At 34.6% G+C, this 22,163-nt stretch overlaps 1 protein-coding gene across 4 annotated transcripts in view; it reads right to left on the bottom strand.

Annotated features, from left to right (window-relative positions):
* The window catches only part of SETDB2 (SET domain bifurcated histone lysine methyltransferase 2), a 56,270-nt gene that overhangs the window by 21,561 nt on the left and 12,546 nt on the right, over nucleotides 1-22,163 (bottom strand). For 3 of the 4 annotated variants that reach the window (XM_027588621.1, XM_027588623.1, XM_027588622.2), the window contains 4 exons: nucleotides 21,037-21,162; nucleotides 19,542-19,607; nucleotides 16,473-16,569; nucleotides 1,471-2,034 (listed from right to left, as the gene is read on the bottom strand). In XM_027588621.1, the coding sequence (XP_027444422.1) occupies nucleotides 1,471-2,034; nucleotides 16,473-16,569; nucleotides 19,542-19,607; nucleotides 21,037-21,162 (853 nt within the window). The remainder of the gene's footprint in view (nucleotides 1-1,470; nucleotides 2,035-16,472; nucleotides 16,570-19,541; nucleotides 19,608-21,036; nucleotides 21,163-22,163) is intronic. The other variant, XM_027588624.2, reaches the window with a different exon arrangement.

Here is a 22,163-nt window from a genome sequence, read left to right as displayed (position 1 = left end):
CCCCTGTAGAGGTCCCTGATTCTATCCCCTGGAGAACTGAGTGCCCACTCTCTGCCATACATGGGACATGTTTAATTCCCATTTCTATAAGAGTTAAAATCCCTAGCCACAGTGCTTGTGTCCATTTTCAGATCCCAGCAGGTTTCAGCCTTTGCTTTTGTGATTTCTCTTATAATTTCTGACCTATAGATGAAAATATGTATACTGGTGGTACATGTTATATAAAGGTTAGTGTCTACAGTGTTAAAGCAAAAATCATATACAGTTGGGTTGCCTGGGTGGGTTAAGGTCTGACCCTCGATTTCGGCTCAGGTTATGATCTTAGGGTCACGAGATTGAGCCCTGCATTGGACTCCACATAGGGTTTAGAACCTGCTTGAGATTCTCTCTCTCCCTTTCCCTCTGCCCCTCTCCCTGCTCTCCATCTCCCTCTCAAATAAATCTTTAAAAAAAATCATATATAGTCAAGATTCTTTAAAAAAAAAATCTTATAAACTGACCAGTAAGTAAACATTGTCCAACAGTTTTTTCTCCAGCAGTGAGGACTGGGTTTGGCCACATGTCAATTATATTTAGACACAATGTTAAAAACAAAAAGACAAAAAACAAAACCCTTATTTTAAAATAAAACCTGACACTGTGAGAGATTTCCTCTATGACAGGCCTAAAGGAATGAGCCAAACTGAAGTAACAGCAGATTTATACATCTCCTCTCACACTTCAAATAACTGAGATGGTGAAACTACTGCCTATACTATTTAAATTCTTTCTCTCCTTTTTCTTTTGCCCAGTACAGGTAGCTAAATTTGCATCAAATTAAATGTATATAATGCAACTCCACTCTATATATGCCTATGTACTACATGTATCTTACATACCCTTAAAATAAAATTTTCAAATTCTTACTATAGTAGAACATGTTTTTTTAGTCGAATGTCAATGTTATGGGATTATGAATTATAAGCACTTTTAACTTTATAAAGTAGCAAGGAAATATTTGTAAAAGTAAAACAAGACATATAACATAATGGTAAAGAGCATGGGTTCAAACACTGACTCTTCAATTTGTTTGCTCTACGACCTTAAAATTGGCTTCTCAACTTCCTCATTTGTAACACAGAAGTAGTATTACCTACACTTCATGAGGGTTTGCGAGGATTAAATAAAAAAGTATATGTAAAGCACTTGTTACAGTGTCTGGCACTGTTACATGGCTTTAGCTGGACTTGTTGCCATTGTGATTATGGTACTAGATTAAAGGAAATACTCATCCTTGGAAGAAATAACTTTCAAATTACTATAATATTTGGCAAAGAGTTTTCTTTTCTATTGCTAGTGAGACAGTATATCTTTCCATTTTTGATTCTTGGTGAAAAGAGTTTAGAGAGACAAACTGATACAATGCAGGACTTCCTGACAAGTACCCCTACATTCAGAAGACTTTTTGAAATGCCATGTTTTTCTACTCACATGTCTATGCAGCCCTCAGAACAGTCACACGAATCAGTAAACATGTTGGTAAAGCTGTTTAGATAATATGCTCGTGGCCACATAGTCCTTCTGTACTTAAACTGTGGAAGCTTTCTATTGTCAATTTCATTACAGAAAGAAATGGGTACCGATTCCACTCCATTGCTAATATCCACATCAGAAACAATTTCTTCTTGTTTTGGGTAATTCCGAGTCAACTGAACATAGGTATTGAAAGAAAAGTTATCTGTAAATAAAAAGTTACACTCTGTCTCAAGCAGGTAACGGAAAACTTCTTCCACATTTCGTAGACTCCTTCCACAAGGGGTTTTATAACTCACATGGAGTGCTGAAGAATGAGAGTTTGTCTTTGCATGTCGTCTTTGGAAGTGGCATTTGATTGGTAGCTGCAGAGGGTTTTCTCCCTTGAAGGTAAGTGGTATTTTCATCAGACAAGTTCGAGAGCAGTCATGACTTCGGTAAGATAGATTCAAAGATGATTTCTTTTCTCTGATGTATGCAACTTTATTTTCCAAAGGAGGAACTTCCTTATTTTTTGTAGATCTGTTTAAAATTAATTATTAATTAGTATCTCAAATTTATACAATTCCCCATTTTTAAAAAACAATGCACACTAAGGAGTAAGTTAGTTCCTATTATCTTCTTTTTAGACATCACTAAAACAAGCCAGACTCTGAAATAAACATTTATTTATCATGTTCTGTAACCATATAAAAGTTATACCTTAAGGGTTTTTTTCCTCTGGACACCAAATACATGGTGTTTTTTTCCAGCTCCACCTCTTCAACTTGAGTGTCCAATAGTTCAGTTCAGTTCTGACACTGTCTACCTGGAGTCAGCATCAGTTACCAGAAGTTAAAGGCCTCAGTCCCACAAGATTGTCTCCACTTCAGATGCCAAACAAAAGTTCCAGGCCACCTAAACTGACCAACCCAGGGGTTTCCACATGACCTCCTCAGGTTTGATAATTTGCTAGAAAGATTCACTTTAATTACTATTACAGTAATATTACTAGGTTTTAATTACTATTACCAGTTTATAACAAAAGATACAGCTCAGGGGCAGCCAAATGTAAGAAGTACACAGAGCAAGGGAAGTGGAAAGGGGCATGGAGTTGGCCTATCCTCTCCATGTCACCACCCTCCCAGCACCTCAAAGCCTTTACCAACCAGGAAGCTTACAGAATCCTGTCCTCTTAGAGGTTTTTAAGGAGACTTCACTACGTGAGCACCACTGATTAAATCATTTGCCACTGGAGATTATTTGAATCTCTAGCCCTTCTCCCCTCACTGGAGGCTGGGAGGTAGGACTGAAAGTTTCAAGCTTCTAATGGAGGTTTCATTTTTGATGACCAGCCTCCCCGCTGAAGCTAACTGGGAGCCCATCACCAAGTCATTTCATTAGCTTGCCAAAGACCCTCATTCTTCAGGAAATTCCAAAGGTATAACAAGCTAAATGAGGGACCAGAACAAAGACCAAATATTCTTCCTATTATACCACAACCTAATTTCAGAATATCCCAGAAAGCTGTGATTATAGCTGTAATTCTGTGCTATGCAGCACCTACCATTTAGAGCATGCACTTTGAGGTATGTTACTTCTTCAAGCATGCTTGGTTCACAATTCTTGCTTGTAAAAAAACAGGAAAGGCTAGCTTAAAAAAAAAAAAACTAATTCATCAAGACTCCTGCAATAATTATACCAACTGGATTTCTTCTGTAATGTGTATTCCACCTGGCATCATATTGACAAATATGAAAATGATCAGCTGATACAAGAAAATGGAGAGGTTACTGATTTTAAGGAAAAAAAAATCTGTGAAAAGATTCCATGTGTATAGAACTCAAGTTTTAATCTTTCATAAAGTACCTAAGTTTTGTTTTACCTAATATTTTCTATCTATCTTTAGGTATCTGTTATTTATTATTAAAGTTACATAGGTATTTTGGAGATATTTTTATGCTCACTATATAAAGCAACACTATCAGTAAGACTTTCTGCATTGATAGAAATGTCCCATGTCTGTGCTGTTCAATTTGGTAGCCCCACTAGCCACATGTGGCTACTGAACACTTTAAATGTGGCTAATGTGACCAAAAAACTGAATTTTAAATTTAATTTTAATCAATTCAAATTTAATTTTAATTCAAATAATTCAAATTTAAATAGTCACATGTAGCTAGTGGCTACTAAACTGAATGCACAAATACGAGGTTCTCCATCCCTTTTCCAGCTATATAGCACTCCTCTGCATAAATTCCACAATTTAGTCTTCTACTGTTTCCAATCTTTTGCTATCACAAATCATGATGTGATGAATAACCTGGTGCATAACAATTTCAAACATGTAGAGATATCACTTCAGAATATGTTTCCAGAAGTGGGAGTACTAGGTCACAGGGTAAATGAATTAGTAATTTTGTTAAGATCACCAAACTGTTCTCCACGGGGTCAGCCCTTCCAGCAATTTATGAGTGCTTGCTATTGCAGAGTCTCATCAATCAATGGCTCTTGATGTTTTGGAATGTTCTACTATATTTATAAATCTTTTAATGTTGAAAACATTTGTTTCCAATTTTCCTATTGGTTACTACTTTGATGAACATCCTCATACATAAATCCTTGACCAAATTCCTGATTATTACCTTAGGATACATTCCTTTAAGATGAATTAGTGGGTAACAAGAATACACATTTTAAAATAACCTCTTATTAATAAAACTTGCAAACTTATACATAACTGTGTATTTTTCTCATAAAAAAAAACTGTTATATTGGACCCCCCATGTACTTGTAAGGACTGTAGAACTCTCAGCACACGATGACTCCATCCAAACCTGTGCACTAAGACAACCAAACTGTCTAGCAAGGCTTCTAGCAGCATAAGGCCATGTCTCTGGGAGGACCCAAGTCCCCCAATAAAGTGCTGCCTAAGAAAGCTCAAGGCTATCAGAAGAGTTTGTTTCTTCTAGCCAACACCTGAAGATAAGCCCCTCAACCTTTCTTTCTTAGAGCATTTACTAAAAAGGGCTTGCAATTGTGAATCTTTCCTCCATTCCCTAAAGATGTGTATTTAATTCCTACAACTCAGGAGTACCTTTCTCCAGGTCCTGAAGGCCCTTCTCTTGGAAGTTAACCGTCAGGAAGGATAGGGCCTTTGTCTTCCAGTCTCTGTGGGAGGATAAATCCTAACTTTGATGGTTTCCAGCTAGCACAGAGCTGGCCTCAGAGGCATTCACACTAACTCTTTGTACAATTTTTCACTTGGGTTCCCCTCTTCCTCTATCTCTACTCCCTCATTCCCCTGTAAAACACCAGTCACCCCAGCACAAATTGGATTGGAGCTCAGCTTTCTCCCCTACTGTCAGTAGTTACTGAAGTGAAATCAGTTTTCATCACTTTAATGTCTGGTTTTATTTATCTTTGACACTTGTTACCAAACTTCAATTATCAACATGTTGCCTGTTTTACTTCTATTCTTCCTCCTCTTGCCCCACACTAGAATATGCTGGAGTATTTTAAAGCAAATCCTAGACATTACCTGAAATAATTCGGTATGTATATCTAACAAACAAGGCTTTTTAAAAAACATACAAGATCAATGACCTATCTTCACATTTTGGTGATTGTTAAATTTGTTTGAATCAGAATTCAGAAAGTCCCACACATTGTATTTGATTCAGATGTCTTTTTGCCTCTAATCTTTTAGCAGTGTCCCCTCCCTCTTCATTTTATGACATTTATTTGTTGAAGTTGAATAAACCGTGTCATTTGTCCTATAGCATTTCCCACATTCCGGTATTTGGTTGATGCTTTCCTTGTGGTGGTTATCATTTAACTCATCCTTCTGTCCCTCTATTTGGTAAATCAGTAGTCAGTTCTAGAAGCTTGGTTAGATTTAAGTTCTTAGGCTGGGGAGTGGGGGTTGTTCTCTATCTTTCCTTCACTTAATAGTTTTGTTATTCACTCGTGATTATTGTCTAGGCCAGTGCTACTCAAGGTGTGGTGGTGTCAGTCCCCAGTGGTTTGCTACCAATTCATAGTAAGTACAAAAATATAAAGATGAAAAAGTTTAGAAACTCTTACAGCAATTTAACATTGTTGCAACATCTCATTGCATTTCATAAGTGTATTCCTCAATAAATTTGAAGTTTCAAACAAAACAAAACACCTGTTCTTACCACCATTAGTTTGACAGCACTGGCCTAAGGCCACAGTTTCTTTGGGAATGGGGGAAGTTGTAAAAATAACAATCTTCCAATTCTACCATTTCTATTGCATTTTCTGGCTGGAATTCTTTGATGAAGAAATTTTCCTCATCAACTCTTGGGTTATCTGAAATATAGTTAATATAAGAAAAGCAGGATAAATGCTTGATTCTCTTTATTTACTAGAATTCAGAATGGTGAGTTGTATTCTAGCAACTACCAAAGTGACTGATTTTTAAAATGTTATCATGAACCCATTTATAGATTTAATGTGTTTAAATCAATCACAGTGATTATTCTTTTAGATGTTCAAATTGTGCCATTTTTAGCCAGTGGGAGCTCCTCCAAGTTTGCTCCTACATCTTTCTAACACACTTGGTAGGCTTTGATGGCTTTCTTGCTTTCTGTCCCAAGAAGCCCCAGGTCTAGAATCAGCCATTCCTCCAAAGGACTATGATTCCACTTAATGAGAAATAACATTTAGAGATCACAATCATGGTGCTAGGAGGTACACACATTTTAACCAGTACAGACTACCAAACTACTTTCCAAAAAAGCTGGACCAATTTACACTGTATGAATGTTGATATAATTATTATTTTTGAATTTTTAACCAATTTGATTAATGAAAAACAGGACCTTATTAGCTCCTTAATGTTTTTCTCTAAGTAACAGAGTTTGAACATAATTTCATGTTTACTGGTCTTTTTTTTTCCCCCCTTTGGTTAACTGTTCATATGCTTTGTCCAATTTCCTATTGGGGGTTTGTTTGTTCATTCACGCATTCATTCTTCCAACAGATTTCCTGAGTGCCTGCTATACACCAGGTGCTATGGAAAAAATGATGAAAGCTCCATGATCTCAAGGAGCTTACATTCTAGGCAGACAATTAAGTATCTACAATAAAGTGTAAATAATGTTATGAATAAAGCCATGATACATGATGTCATGAGAAGACATCTTTATAATTATCATTTTTATTAGGGCTCTAATTTTATAATTAATTTTTCCATGAGGTGGGAGTCTAATTTCCTAATTTATTCTGATGTACCTTGAAGATCTAACTTAAATTTTCCAAATGATATCCAACTATTACAGAGTCACTTACTGAATAAGTCTTTTACTGTATAACTTTTGACTTACTAACTTAATCCTATCCTACATTCTTATAAATATATAAAATGTGCTATTATTTTCTAGGCTTATTCTGTCTCTTGATACAACTGTTACCAACTGACGCAAACCAATACCAATGTGGTTTTTTTCCATAGGTTGATAGAACATTTTGAGATTTATCAGAGCAAGTCCTCTGTCACTATTTTTCCTTTTGAACATGTTCTGTTTTCTGATTTTTTGCCTTTTGACATTAAATTTATAGTATTTGCCAACTTAAAAAAATCCAACTGCCTGGATTTCATGTTAAATTAAATCTACAAATTTATTTGGAAAGAATTTACATTTTTGTAATATATAGCTTTCCCATCCAGGAACATGGTAAGTTTATCCATTTATTAAAATCTTTAGCTTTAATTTTCCTCATGTATACATTTCTTGTAAATAGTCCCATTTATTTACTTTTTTGGTATTGTGAATGGGAACTTTATTCCATATTTTCTATTGGTATACACTTTCAGATTTTTATTTTATGTGACTGTTACTAAACCCTTTTTTTAGCTTAATAATTTTACAGCTGACTCTTAAATTTTCAGGGTAGATAAGATCATCTACACATAATTTTACCATGTACATTTCAATAATCATATTTTCTTTGATATTCTGTTGTACTGCCTAGAATTTCTAGGAAAATATTGAATAACAATTATGATAGCAGGCATTCCTGTCTTATTTTAAAGAAAATGCATCTAGAGATTCATCACTACATAGGATATAGATGTTAGAGAAATATATTGTCTATCCCATTAAAGATAATGCTTCTATTTCTAATTGTTGGTATTGAATTTTTAAAGTCTTTTGGCATCTGTTAAGTTTTTCTTCCTATGGTTTACTTTGGTAAAATAATGGATTTTCTAATACTAAATCATTCTTGCTTGACTAGAGTAAATTCCACTTGGTGATCTCACTCTTTTAATATTTCTCTGGATTAGAACTGCTAAAATTTTATTTAAGATCCTTATATCCATAATAGTGATACTTAAACTTTTAGGGTCATGAACCCTTTCCACAATCTGATGAAAATTATGACTCTCTCCCTAGAAATATAGCATTAACATAAAATTTTGCATACCATTAAGGGACTTCATAGCCCTAAGGACTCACGAATTTATTATAGTTAACTTCTTATTTAGATAGTTTCCATGCCACTCCCATATCTTAAATACTATGTCCTCCTCAATCCTAATTTCCACATTCTGATTCATCTTTTGGTCAGCAAGAGGATGTATGAGAAAGTTTTCCAGAAGGGCATATGGATGGTATGTTTTCTGAGCATCTGCAGGGGTTAAGTCTGGTGCTAACCTAGACTTTCTGTGTTTTGTTTTTTGTGTTTTATTTTTTTGCTTTTGTCTAAATTTCTAACATACTTATACTTTGATACTAAAACTTTTTTTTTTAAAGATTTTATTTATTTATTTGAGAGAGAGAATGAGAGAGAGCGAGCGCGCACATGAGAGAGGGGAGGGTCAGAGGGAGAAGCAGACTCCCCGCCAAGCAGGGAACCCAATGAGGGAACTCGATCCCGGGACTCCAGGATCATGACCTGAGCTGAAGGCAGTCGCTTAACCAACTGAGCCACCCAGGTGCCCAATACTAAAACTTTTTTTAACGAGTGTTTATCTAATAGTAATTTTCATTACTATGGTACTTGGTGAAGCCTTTTACCTCCAGATTTGATATTTTCTTACACTCAGAAGTTATCTTTTTTATTGTTTCTGTTTCCCTTATTCTAGCTTCTAGTGTTTTTGTTTCAGTTCAGAATAAAATATGGCAGATTTTTCCATAAGCAATGCTTCTGTAGGGCAGGTTTACATTATTTAATATACTGAAAATATCTACATTTCGTATTTTTATAAGTACCAAATTTATAAATAGAAAAGACATGTATTTTTATTTTCTGAGTTGTCTGAGCAATTTTGAATCCTAGTTTAGACATTGTGATCTCCTTCACCATGAACAGCAGCACACTGACCCTAATCCTACCATTTTTGCTTGAAATGCTTACATTTTCTAAAGAACATTATAACATAAGGATGATCCTGAAAGCATTTAGATAGCATTCACTGGAGTTACTGGTTTTCTGTTAGTAGCTTCTTTTTTAGGACAGTAATTATTCATCATTCTCTTTTTTTTCCTCATCCATTTGTCCTTTTCTTCTACATTTTGGATAATCTTATAGATCCCAGGTTACATCTTTAACCTCCTTAATAGGTGACTTTCACAATGAACACTTTCTTAAATGAAAGACTAGGATAAAACTGATCACTGCACTACTATTTATAAATAGGAAATATTTAAAACCAACCTAATTACCCATCCTTAAAGGAATGGATAAATAAAATGTAGTATTTCACATTATGAAAATCCAAACAAGAGTTAAAGAGAATGAAACAGATCTATACACAGAAATATGACTAGATCTCAAAATAATACTAAGAAAAACAAGATGATACATATATGAATATTTCCATGAAATTTTAAAACTACAATACTATATATTATTGGTGACTATATAAATATTAAAAAATTAACTAGAGAAATGATGATAGTGATGCTCTTGGGAAGGCAGATAGGGGAATGGAACTTGTCACAGTAAGAAGTTAGGTATGGATCAAAGAGACTCTCTCTCTCTCTATATATATATATATTTTTTTTTTAAAAGAAACTGGAAGTACAACGAAATATTTATAGCTGTTAATTCTAGATTGTGTTTGGGTTTTGCTGTATCCTTTTTTTAAATTTCTTGAAAAGACAGTAAAAAGAATACTAGATGAGAATGTAGCTAAAAGATTAAGGCAAATCTAATGGGGGAAAAAACCAGAAGAATCATGAGGAAAGGTTTTATTTCCCTTAAATAATTTCAGTCTTTTTTAGTATTTTTGAATAATGTTGGGGGTACATATTCCATAGTAAGAAACATATTCTATAAGGCACTTTTTGCTTTACTCTTCCATTTACCTTGTGTCTGCTTTAGCGTTGTCCACTTCAGTATTGCTTTTATTCATTTATTTATTTTGGTATCCAATATTTCCTTGTTTTTTAAAGCATGTGCCTAGAATTGCTTTTCTCTTATTATTAAGTTCTACTTTCCTTCCTATCACTTTTTCTTATAAAGCATAGTACACTCCAAACTCTGAGCACTTCTATTTATTTGTCTACCTAAGAAATAACCTCCCCTCTGTCTTGTTTCATTCAATGTTCACTGTAATAAATTCTCTTAGGCTCTCACAGCTTTGTTCTTTGTTTTGATAAGGTTACTCACTCTCATGTGATTTTATTTATACACCTACAGGGTTGTATAACCAGCAAACCAAATGTTTCATTTTCCTTTTCAACTTGCCCTAACCAAATAAATTATGTTTCAGATTGGCTTCTGTGGCATCCTTTTCTCCAAATCTTTTTATTTGATTTTCCCTATTTCAACTATGCTCTTATTTTGTTCCTGTTTTACTTTTTTTGGGAAAGGGAAATATGGAATACTAATTTGATGACTCGAAAAGTTCTTCTCTGAATATGAAAAGATTAACTTAGGGTACATGTGAGAGAGAAAGTATCTGGGTTATCCTTAGTTCTTAAATAATAACTAATGTCTGTACTGCAGTTTATAGTTTACAATGTACTTTTACATAATTTCCTCATGTGACAAAAAGTACAGTTCCAAGTTAGTCATTATTGGAACAATACACAATTAGACCTACTCAGGACTAAAATTTGTAATAGTAAACATAAAAACAGTTTTACCAACTGGTAATTTGGAATTTAAGATTTCAAAAATGTTAGCCAACCTGGCTTAAGTGTACTCTTCTGGTGACTAAATTAATTAAAATTAAAATTAAGAGATATAAGGCTTGAGTTATTAGGCAATTAACAAAGGGAGAAGTACCTTTTATACTGAAGCAGAGTTAGAAAACAAGAAGCAGAAAAACATGGAAATGAAACACTGATATGAACCTTAGAAATGACTCTTTTCTTATCTGTGCCTCATTTCATAAAGTCAAAGAAAACCAACTTACTACAAGCTCCAGAAGTAAAGTAACCTAGTTTCAATCCCATTTTATGGGGAGAAAGGTTAACTTTCTTATACAAATGAAGATACATTACTAGAAAAAACAAAACAAGAAAAAAAAAACAATCCCAGAGGAGAACATAGTCAGTAACCTCTTTGACTTCAGCCACAGCAACTTCTTTAAAGACACATCTCCAAAGGCAAGGGAAACAAAAGCGAAAATGAACTTTTGGAACTTCATCAAGATAAAAAGTTTCTGCACAGCAAAGGTAACAGTCAACAAAACAAAGAGGCAACCCACAGAATGGGAGAAGATATTTGCAAATGACACTACAGATAAAGGGCTGATATCCAAGATCTATACAGAACTCAAACTCAACACCCAAAAAAACAAATAATCAAGTAAAAAAATGGGCAGAAGACATGACACCTCTCCAAAGAAGACATACAAATGGCTAACAGACACATGAAAAAGTGTTCATCATCATTAGCCATCAGGGAAATTCAAATCAAAACCACATTGAGATACCACCTTACACCAGGTTGAATGGCAAAAATTTACAGGGCAAGAAACAACAAATGTTGGAGAGGTTGTGGAGAAAGGGGAACCCTCTTACACTGTTGGTGGGAATGCAAGTTGGTACAGCCACTTTGGAAAACAGTGTGGAGGTTCCTCAAAAAATTAAAAATAGAGCTACCCTATGACCCAGCAATTGCACTCCTGGGTATTTACCCCAAAGACACAGATGTGATGAAAAGAAGGGCCATATGCACCCAATGTTCATAGCAGCAATGTCCGCAAGAGCCAAACTGTGGAAAGAGCCGAGATGCCCTTCAACAGATGAATGGATAAAGAAGATGTGGTCCATATATACAATGGAATATCACTCAGCCATCAGACAGGATGAATACCCAACTTTTACATCAACATGATGGGACTGGAGGAGATGATGCTAAGTGAAATAAGCCAAGCAGAGAAAGTCAATTATCATATGGTTTCACTTACTTGTGGAACATAAGGAATAGTATGGAGGACATTAGGAGAAGGAAGGGAAAAATGAAGGGGGAGAAATCGGAGGGAGAGATGAACCATGAAAGACTATGGACTCTGAGAAACAAACTGAGGGTTCTAGAGGGGAGGGGGTGGGGGGGGATGGGTTAGCCCGGTGATGGGTATTAAGGAGGGCACGTACTGCATGGAGCACTGGGTGTTATACGAAAACAATGAATCATGGAACACTACATCAAAAATTAATGGTGTATTTTATGGTGACTAACATAGTAAAACAAACAAACAAAAAAAACCCCCAAACCTATGCATAGTGTTATAAACCTAGTTACTGAGCCCCCCAAAATATAAAAATGCTAGAGGTAAACAAAGGATAAGTAAGTAAACATGGTATTGTATGTATCTGTTTGCTAGCTTCTGGATAGGGGCTGCTCAATTTGGATGTGGCTTGAGAACTGTTTTGTTATTAGACACCCTGACCTGCAAGGCTTCAGAGACTTGTCAACAAATGTCCTAGCTTTTGGCAAGTCTGAGGTAAAAAGTCATTCTATCCTTGATGTCCACTAAAGGGGCATTTTTTTTTTTAAAAACCTATATAAACTATAATTATCTTAAAAACTGTAGTAGATATATTTGTTTTCTGCTCAATCCTTTCCCTGATCATCCTCTTCTGAAAGGTGGCCATTTATTTTGTTTTTTTTAAAGATTTTATTTATTTGAGAGAGAGGGAGAGTGAGAGGGAGAAGCAGACTCCCTGCTGAGCAGAGAGCCCCATGTGGGACTCGATCCCAGGACTCTGGGATCATGACCTGAGCCGAAGGCAGACACTTAACCAACTGAGCCACCCAGGTGCCTGAAAGGTGGCCATTTTAATTTCAGTGTACTCAAAGCTGTTGGGTCATGTATTCACACTGTGCTATTTATAATCTCAAGAATTTCTATCAATACATAAAAAAAATATACCATGAGGTGACACTAGCACTAGCAGATCATATAGTGCTTAGCTGGGACAGCAATGTTAGACTATGTGGGAACAGAAGAACCAACTGATAAAAGATGGAGAGAAGCAGAGCTAAAAAATGCTGACCCTGACCTCAGGTACTGACTCCCCAGTTCCAATTCTAGTCCCTGCATAGCCTGCTGTGTTACATTTTCTGTTCTTAAGACACCTCATTTTATTTACATGTGTTTATATTTAGGTTAGGGATGTATGTGTGTGTGTATGCACCCATTTAATAAACCTCTTTTGGGTGTTTGTATGTATGTCATGTGAAAAGCCAAATGGCTTAAATTCACATCTCTGTGGGGCAAGCCTACTTCCACTATGTATGTTAGCCAAAGCTGCATGTCTGATATATCTCTAATAAATTCTACTACTTAAGCTGGCTTGAGTAGGTATGTGTTCCTGACAAAGTACCTAAGAAAAAGAATTAAGCCGGGTTTCCTAACATCACAAAAGTAGATACCTTTGAGTTATTATTAGAATAAATTTTTTTTTACATTTACCTATGTCATAGCTCAATTATAAGGCGAAGAAATTTAAATCAACTATAGAATAAAATACAGAAGGCGAGTTTTTTGTTTTTTATCAGTTCTAAGATTTTCACTCTGGTTTTGCCATTGACAAATTGTATGACCTTGAACAATTCAGCTGGGATTGAGAACCCTTGGCTTAAATTATTCCCCATTTAGTTTGCCAGTCTGCCTATGTAACTAATGGCTTACTAGATGTTTAATTACTGAAAGCAAAATAAGTAATAAGCTCATAATCTACAGAGGAAATACAAAAGGAATTATTTAGATTTTACCTATTTGACAGAGAGTGAGACAGCAGCAGAGGGAGAGGGAGAAGCAGACTCCCCGCTGAGCACAGAGCCTGAAGCGAGACCTGATCCCAGGACCCTGGGATCATGACCTGAGCCAAAAGCAGATGCCACCCAGATGCCCCCCAAAGGAATTAAACACAATTTTGATCAAGAATGAAACATGGCCTTGGAATTCTTAACAGCAAAGGAAGAAAACCCTGAGTCTAATTAGAAAAATCTCTTTATTTGAAAAGATCTCAGAAAGTTCAAAGTTAGGTATGATCTCATGGACAAAACCTCTGAGTGGGAATACAGCACAAGAAGAGTTGCAGGTTCTAAGGAAATGAAGTTCTGATTATGTAATCACAAATAATCCTAATGAGATGAGAAAGCAATTAGAGAAACTAATTTCTTTGGGAAGCTCAGATTTTTAAAAGAACATATACAAAAGACCAATTATGAATACAAAATCTTGATGTGAACATATAAGAAAAGTCTCACAAAGTTTCAAGCCTACTAAGAACTAAGGTTCCCCAAAATTCTAATAAAACAGCAACAAAAACTTTAAAGCTATGTTTGGACAAGTAGACAATTTGTTAGGGGAAAGAAAGCACAAGGCTGATAACAGAAAGAAGAGCTCAAAAACAACTGTGTCTTCACCTTTTCCATCCATAAGTACTGCCCTCAAGTTGGAAACACCAGACAAAAATTAAAAGAAGAAATTAAAGTCTGTGATAATTTAAAAGGAGTCCTACAAAGCTAATTTAAACATATTTAAAATTCTAGGCCCAAACAAATCATATCTCAAGGTCTTGAAAAAATTTCAAATATGAATGAAAAATGAGAAAATGCTGCCCTGATTTTTTAAAAATAGGTAAAAAGGGAACATTCCAGAAAGCAAAGAATGATTAGTTTAATATTTATCTCTAAACATTCCTAGAAGAGAGAATCAAGGATGTGACTTTTAAGTACTCAGAATTTGAAAAGCCAACATGGACTGGGTAAGAAAAGTACAAATTAAACTAATTTTCCTTTTTGACAAGGTTTGATAATGTCTGGCAATGATATAGAATGCTATTGCAGTGAATCTTGATTTCCTCTAACAGCCTTGTCAGCAAGATAGAGAAATGTAGGTGGAACAGTGGTAGAGGTAAGTAAATTCAGTTGGTTCAACAGTTCTTTCTGAAGAGTAATGAAGGAGCAGTGGGCCAGAAAGGTTTTATCTTTGGTCCTGTCTTATCCAATATTGTTCTCATGACTATAATAAAGACTAGAAACTCACTTAATAAATTTGTAGAAGAAAAGCTAGAAGGGAAAGAATATAAAAGGTGATTCAAAATTCAAAAGGATTCTGATAAGCTAGGAAAATGAACTTAAAACCAAAAAGAGACACTTAGGAATAAACCAACTCCTGCGTTTAGGTTTAAAATAAAATTTTTAATAAAATAAAATGAAATAAATAGAAGATGGGAGACTGGTGGTAATTTATATGAAAAGGAATCTTATATTTTAGTGATTTAAAGTGATTGAACTTGTTTTTAAAAGGTAATGAAATTTTATGCTATATAGCAGAAGACCAGAATTTCTAGGTTTCTCTAAAAGTATTGTAAAATAAGTTTTATGAGTCTTTTAGACTCAAATTGTAATGACATCTCTAATATTCGCAAATGCAAGTCATATGTAAAATAGTGTCAATCTACAACTCTCATAAACCCTAAAACAATAAAGAATTCGACATTGACAATGTTTTTGTCAATTTAATATGAAAGAACAAAATAAGGCAATTAACTTAAAAACTTTATAAAGACATTTTGTTTTTTGAACTTCTGTTCCTTGGACTAGCACAAAATACTTTCAGAAACTTCCCTTAAACTAGTTCTTAAAAGTTTTAGTACTGGCATTACCTACTAAAAATACTGTGTGTGAGAGCGTCAGATTTCCTCTTATACAATTTTACTTTATGCTAAGGAATCTTTACTGAAATGCTAAAAGGAGAAAGAAAAGGTCAGAAAAATTTAGCCTATTCTCATAAGCTTTCTGATAATTTAGAGCTGTTAAAGTATTTGAAAAGCTGAACTGATACTGAAAGAAATACTGTTTACCCTTTTCCAATACTCTTTTAGAAGAAATAATCCAGGGGCACCTGGCTGGCTCAGTCGGTAGAGCATGTGACTCTTAAGCTCAGGGTTGTGAGTTCAAGCTCCACATTAAAAAATAAAAATAAAATAAAAAAAAAAGAAAGAAAAGAAATAATCCAGGAAAAGTATTTTTTTAGTTAAAAAATTGCCAACTTGGTAGATTTCAGTATATTAATAATTTACACAAAGAAGTATTTTTTAAAAAAATTATTTATTTATTTGAGAGAGAGAGCACACAAGTGGAGGGAGGGGCAGAGGGAGAGGAGAGAGAGAATCTCAAGCAGACTCCCTGCTGAGCATAGAGCCCAACATGGGGCTCAATACCACAACCCATGAGATCATGATCTGAGGTGAAATCAAGAGTTGGACACTTAACTGACTGAGCCACCCAGGCACCCCTACACAAAGAAATCTTAAACTAAATTTTATTGAAAGACTTGATTACCAGGGATAAACAACTTTTTAAGGGACTCATGAACCTTTATCCTACATAAAATACTAAAATTTATCACTTTTAAAGCTTTTGATGGGAAAAAGTCTTTTTTATATATTCTATCTACTCTTATGTCAAATGATCAGAAAGAGTAAATCTCCTCTGGGAGCGAAAGTATTAACATAAATAAATTTAACTTATATACATACAGAAATGTACAGTCTTCTGGAAAGGGATCTCCATATGATGTAGAGGGCAATGAACCTGATTTGTTTTCCCGTTCATTCTGGATCACAGATGTATGATCTACATGAAGAAAATACAAACATGAGTAACAGGTACACACCAAGTTAAAAATCATTTACTGCAATATCTAAATAATATCTTTATTGATTAGATATATGGAGCCCTTAAATCTGCAAACATAGTAAGATTTCAAAATTAAGCCAAAAAATTACATGTCAATATTTCCAAAAACATTAAGAAAGTAAGAGAGGATAAAGTAAAAGACTTAGGATAGAAGAAACTTCTACTGGAGAAAATCTAGTTTGGCCTGAACTCTATCAGAATTTTAATCAACCTTTAAGGTGAACATTGGGTATCCTTATTTGTGCTTGTATTTTATAGAAAAATAACATAATGATTACAAAGGTCACAAAATGGAAAGTTTATGTATCTTTTGCTTTCTCATTGTTCAACTGCCACCTTCATTTTTGGAGGGTAGCGTATTTGGATACCTCTTTTTATATTTCCTTTTGACTTTTCATATTACTTAGTCTATCTTTCTGTGCTTAATTTCATCCCATGGGGGCGCCTGGGTGGCTCAGTCGTTGGGCGTCTGCCTTCGGCTCAGGTCATGGTCCCAGTGTCCTGGGATCGAGCCCCGCTCCCTCTCCCACTCCCGCTGCTTCTGTTCCCTCTCTCGCTCTCTCTGTCAAATAAATAAATAAAATCTTTAAAAAAAAAAAAATTTCATCCCATGTCTTGTCTTTTCTTTTTCTACTTCATCTATTCTTACTAACATGACAACAATACAGAAATAAGCTGTGTATTTAATGAAAAAAGTTATGGATTTCCTGTTATTCTGAAAAAGAGATATGTGGAATATTCTATGTTTGGTTTAAAGATACACACACACACATTTTTTTTTTCCTTTTTTTAATAGAGAGCATGAATGCAAGGTGGGGGAAAGGGGGAGAGGGAGAGAATCTTAAGCAGGCTCAACACCCAGTGTGGAGTCTGACATGGGGCTTGATCTCCTGACCCTGAGATCATGACCTGAGCTGAAATCAAGAGTCAGATGCTTAACTGACTGAACCACTCAGGCACCCCTAAAGATATTTTTTTTTTTAAGATTTTATTTATTTGACAGAGACACAGTGAGAGAAGGAACACAAGCAGGGGGAGTGGGAGAGGGAGAAGCAGGCTTCATACTTAGCAGGTAGCCCAATGCGGGGCTCGATCCCAGGACCCCGGGATCATGACCTGAGCCGAAGGCAGATGCTTAACAACTGAGCCACCCAGGCGCCCCTAAAGATATTTTTTTAATGTGTTTTTTCCTATGCACTGATGGACTTTAAGAAAAAAAGTGATTCTCATCCTGCCTTAGTATTAACTTGCATTAGTCCTCTAGTGCAGAAAAAAAGGTGTAGAAAAAAATTTAAAAAAATAATAGTTTAAGTTTAATACAAGGCTACTACCTGGCTAATTGGAAAATAATTATCCCTCTTTAATTATCAAGGTAAAGAAAGGTTTAAAAGCTGATAGTCGATAAGAACTATAATTCCAGATTAAAAATTAAGTTTTACAAATTAAGAATGTCTGATTTTTCCTACCTAATTTCTTTGTATGAGGCATATAAATCTATACTAACAAATATGAATAAAATAAGTGTATAGAAGCATAATTAGAAATAAGACTTACTGAAAAAACAAAGATTTTAAAATTAATCATTAGGTAAGGGAGGAAAGGGGAAATAACTCCTCTTAAGAAAATAGTATTCAATCTTTTGTTTGAGGACACAGCACATATTTACAGTTATACACAAGCAAGGAAAATGAAAGTAATTAGTGGTTTGGGCAGTCCAGGTTGGATCTGGGATAGCTTGTTTTGATTTCAACACCAAGTCCTTTTGTTTCTCCCAGTCTCAATATTCTTTTTAAAATCAATACTAACATGAAACTTTATTACTAGGAAGCTTTTAAACCTTTGCATTTGCCAACAATGTCAATTATAGAACTCCCCAATTACTTAGTTACAAATATTGCTCACCACTGGCAAACATATACTTTTATTTTGATAAATTACATTTCAAATGAACTATATAAAAATACGAAATTATAATATTCAATATTTCTGATGAAATTATTACCAAAAAAAGCCAAAACCCAATTTACTATTACTGAGAAATAAACTGTTTAAGGAAAAAAAACCCATTTAGAATTAGTTCCTCTTACCACCTCCTGAATTTAAAAGCCTCTTTCTTGCAAAACTAGTATAATCTCTTGAGTGTGTTGATTCCAAATGCTATTGAAAGATACTGAGAAAGGCTATTTTCTTAAAGAATCTACTCTTCTAAAAACTATACATTAGCTACTGAAATTGAGAATACTTTTGAATAACAAAAGTTTCTTTAAAACAGACTGATGATGGTGGGCTGTATTTTCAGAGATTTAAAACCTTAAGGCTCCAAATATGACACTTAAATTATTATAATTTGTTAACAATATTTAGCAGTATTAATTAAAATCCAGTAAAGTACTTCCTCAACATTTCAGGAAACTGGAGATAGACTAAGATTTATAGGAGAGTGACTCTGATAAAACAACTTTTTAATTTTTTTCTTCTTAGTTCTGGTACATTATCTTTGATCAATTCCTTCTAAAATGAATTTGTTTACAGTTGCAAGATTGATGGTCTAATAATAATCTAGAAATAAAAAACTTTTACACCAACTTATCTATGCCCCAATATACTTTTCTAGTATTGTTTTTCTCACAAAGTGGGTTTGTAGTAGTTTGGAGTCTTAAAATTTCTTGAAGAAGAGATACATTTGTTCATTCTTTCCGTAGGAGAGTCAGAAGAATGTGCATTTCCTACCTTTGGATGGGTAGGACTTTTTATTTAATAAGGAAACTCATTTATGTAATTTACCAATATAGATCTTACATTTTATTTTACATTATCTTTAGGTAATCTGACATACTTAAGTCAATTAAGCCTGCTTCAAGTCAAGAAAATAACAGAATATTCAAGATTGGGATTAGAAATGCACGTACCCTTTATCAGTGTTGAATTGTTACTTATGGTTGCTTCATTCACTAGAATCATTGCTTGGATGTATTCTGTTTAAGGAAAGGAAAAAAGCATGAAAACAATCATTAGCAGCATCACTTTCATTTATGGTGCCAGCTACTGTGCTAAACAATTTACATACTGTATCTTATTTAATCTTCATTAACTCCTCTGAGAGGTTCTTATGATTACCATAACTAGAAATAGAAATTGAGGCTTAGAGGTTTGACTATTCCAAGAGCACCTAGGTGTTCAAGTTGGTTAAGCATCCGACTCTTGATTTCAGTTCAGGTCATAATCTCAGGGCTGTGGGTCAAGCCGTGTGTTGGGCTCTGCATTGGGCATGGAGCCTGCTTAAGATTCTCTCCCTCTACCCCTCCCTGCCCCTCTCTTTCCCTCTCAAAACAAAACAACACACACACACACACACACAGACCTCAAAAAACACTATTTATTCCAGGTCATTCAGCAAGGAGGTGGTAGAACTAGATTCAAAACTAGATATATCTGACTCATGAAACGAATAAGAAGGAATATTAAAATGAAAAACAATACCATTTTTTGGACAAGCAAACAAGAGATTAATGTCATATGAACATCCAAAATGTATTAAGAATGGTCCAGGGGCGCCTGGGTGGCTCAGTAGTTAAGCATCTGCCTTCGGCTCAGGTCATGATCCCAGGGTCCTGGGATTGAGCCCCGCATCAGGCTCCCTGCTAGGCAGGAAGCCTGCTTCTCCCTCTCCCACTCCCCCTGCTTGTGTTCCCTCTCTCGCTGTGTCTCTCTCTGTCAAATAAATAAATTAAAAAAAAAAAAAAAAAAGAATGGTCCAAAAGAAAGTTTGCTTGAAAATCTTATGTCCTGAAGGAAAGGAGGTTTCTACATAAAAATCAAATCTTATGTTCTACAACCAACCAGGGTTGAAAACAAAGAAAGAGAAAAAATGAAAACTTGCCTGGCTGACTGAACTGACTGCTTGATGTAGAATGCAAGTTCTGTTTAAAGCAGGCAAAATATAGTTATATGTCCTTTCATATTTTAAAAGACATTAGGTGTCTCTGAGTGACAGGGTGATGGATAATTTTTGTTATATTTTTCTATATGCACTAAATGTTGTACAATGAGCAGATATTACTTTTGAAATACCCATCACCTTTCAAAAAGGGTTACAAAGAGAAAGAAAAGATAAAATGGGGGGCAAATAAAGTAGCCTGAGAGAAAAAGAGATAAATTCAGTAGCTGTTAGTCAAAGTAATCATCTTCACCCACTTTTACAAAGTGTCTATAGTATATGGTAAAAGCAAGTTTTTATAGAAGCAGAGCACAAACACAAAGGAAACAGAATACATGGTAGGCTCTTAGAAAACAAAAGAAACTATTTGACTTTTAAAACGAAGAATACTGGAAATAGAACTATACTGTATTGCCAGTGGGTAATATTTAGCATTAAACGTCTTGAAAGTTTTTTGTGCTTCATACCTTTATTTGTGGCAGACCCATCTTTGATCTTTTGTTTCAGTGATTGCAGCACATTTTGCACTTGTTCAAATATGAAGTCCACTTTTCCATCATCTTCCAGCTCCATCCAGAAAGTTTTTGCATCACCTAAAATAAAAATAAGTGAAGAGCTTAAGAGCTCAACAGAAACATACTGTAAGCTCCTCAAGGCACATGTTACAGAGAACCCACTTGGTTTCTAAATAACATCAAGATTTAATTGGTCTATCATTTACTTTGAGAAAAAGATTTTGGTCATTGTTTCTTTATAAAGAACTAGAAACAAAGAATATGACCTAAGTATTTCGCTTATTTCTGCTAACATAAAAATACGTTGAAAATTTTAGTGATACTACTTCTGGTGTCCCTATCAAACAGAAGGAATGGCTTCATTCTAGGGCAGTGGTAGATCTATGTATAGACACATAAGCATTTTAAAAGTTTCAGGGATATAACCTCCACTGAATATGGAAGTGGATGGTTTTAGAATGAAACATCTCAACAATTGCTAAAATAATTAAATGTCCAACAATATTCTTTAAAATGTCTTCTATATTTTTAAAATAATTATATGAAGCAAAATGTTTCAACTTTTTATAGGTAGCTATATAGATGAGCCAATATTTCAGATGTCTAGCAAGTAAACACCTTAAACAAAAATTCCAAAGATAGGTGCCCAGCTTGGTAGAGAATGCAACTCGTGATCTTGGGGTCATGAGTTCGAGCCACACGCTCGGGGTAGAGTTTACTTAAAAAAATTTCCTAGAGGAAAAAATTCTTTCAAAGCTGAAAACAGAAATATGAAAAAGACAATTAAAAGAAAATGGCAAAAGCAAATCTCATACCATGTTTAAAAGTAACAAAAATACCTAAAATGTTAAATTTACAATATGTTAAAATATTAAATGTTAAAATATATAAAATGTTCAAAAATAATAGGGCCTTAAACAAAAGAGGGACATAATAATTACTGTACTTTAGAAAGATCACTTGAGAAGCCATTAAGAGGATTAATAAGCAGAGAGCCTAGTAAGTTTACAAAAACTACATTTTCCTTAGTAAAAGTTAAACCCAGAACCTCTAAGTTTGGCAGTGGGGTGAAAATCTTC

Source organism: Zalophus californianus, chromosome 3, assembly GCF_009762305.2.
Source record: "Zalophus californianus isolate mZalCal1 chromosome 3, mZalCal1.pri.v2, whole genome shotgun sequence".
NCBI lineage: Eukaryota > Metazoa > Chordata > Mammalia > Carnivora > Otariidae > Zalophus > Zalophus californianus.
The sequence above is the reverse complement of the archived record's forward strand: the minus strand, read 5'-3'. Positions and strand labels throughout refer to the sequence as shown.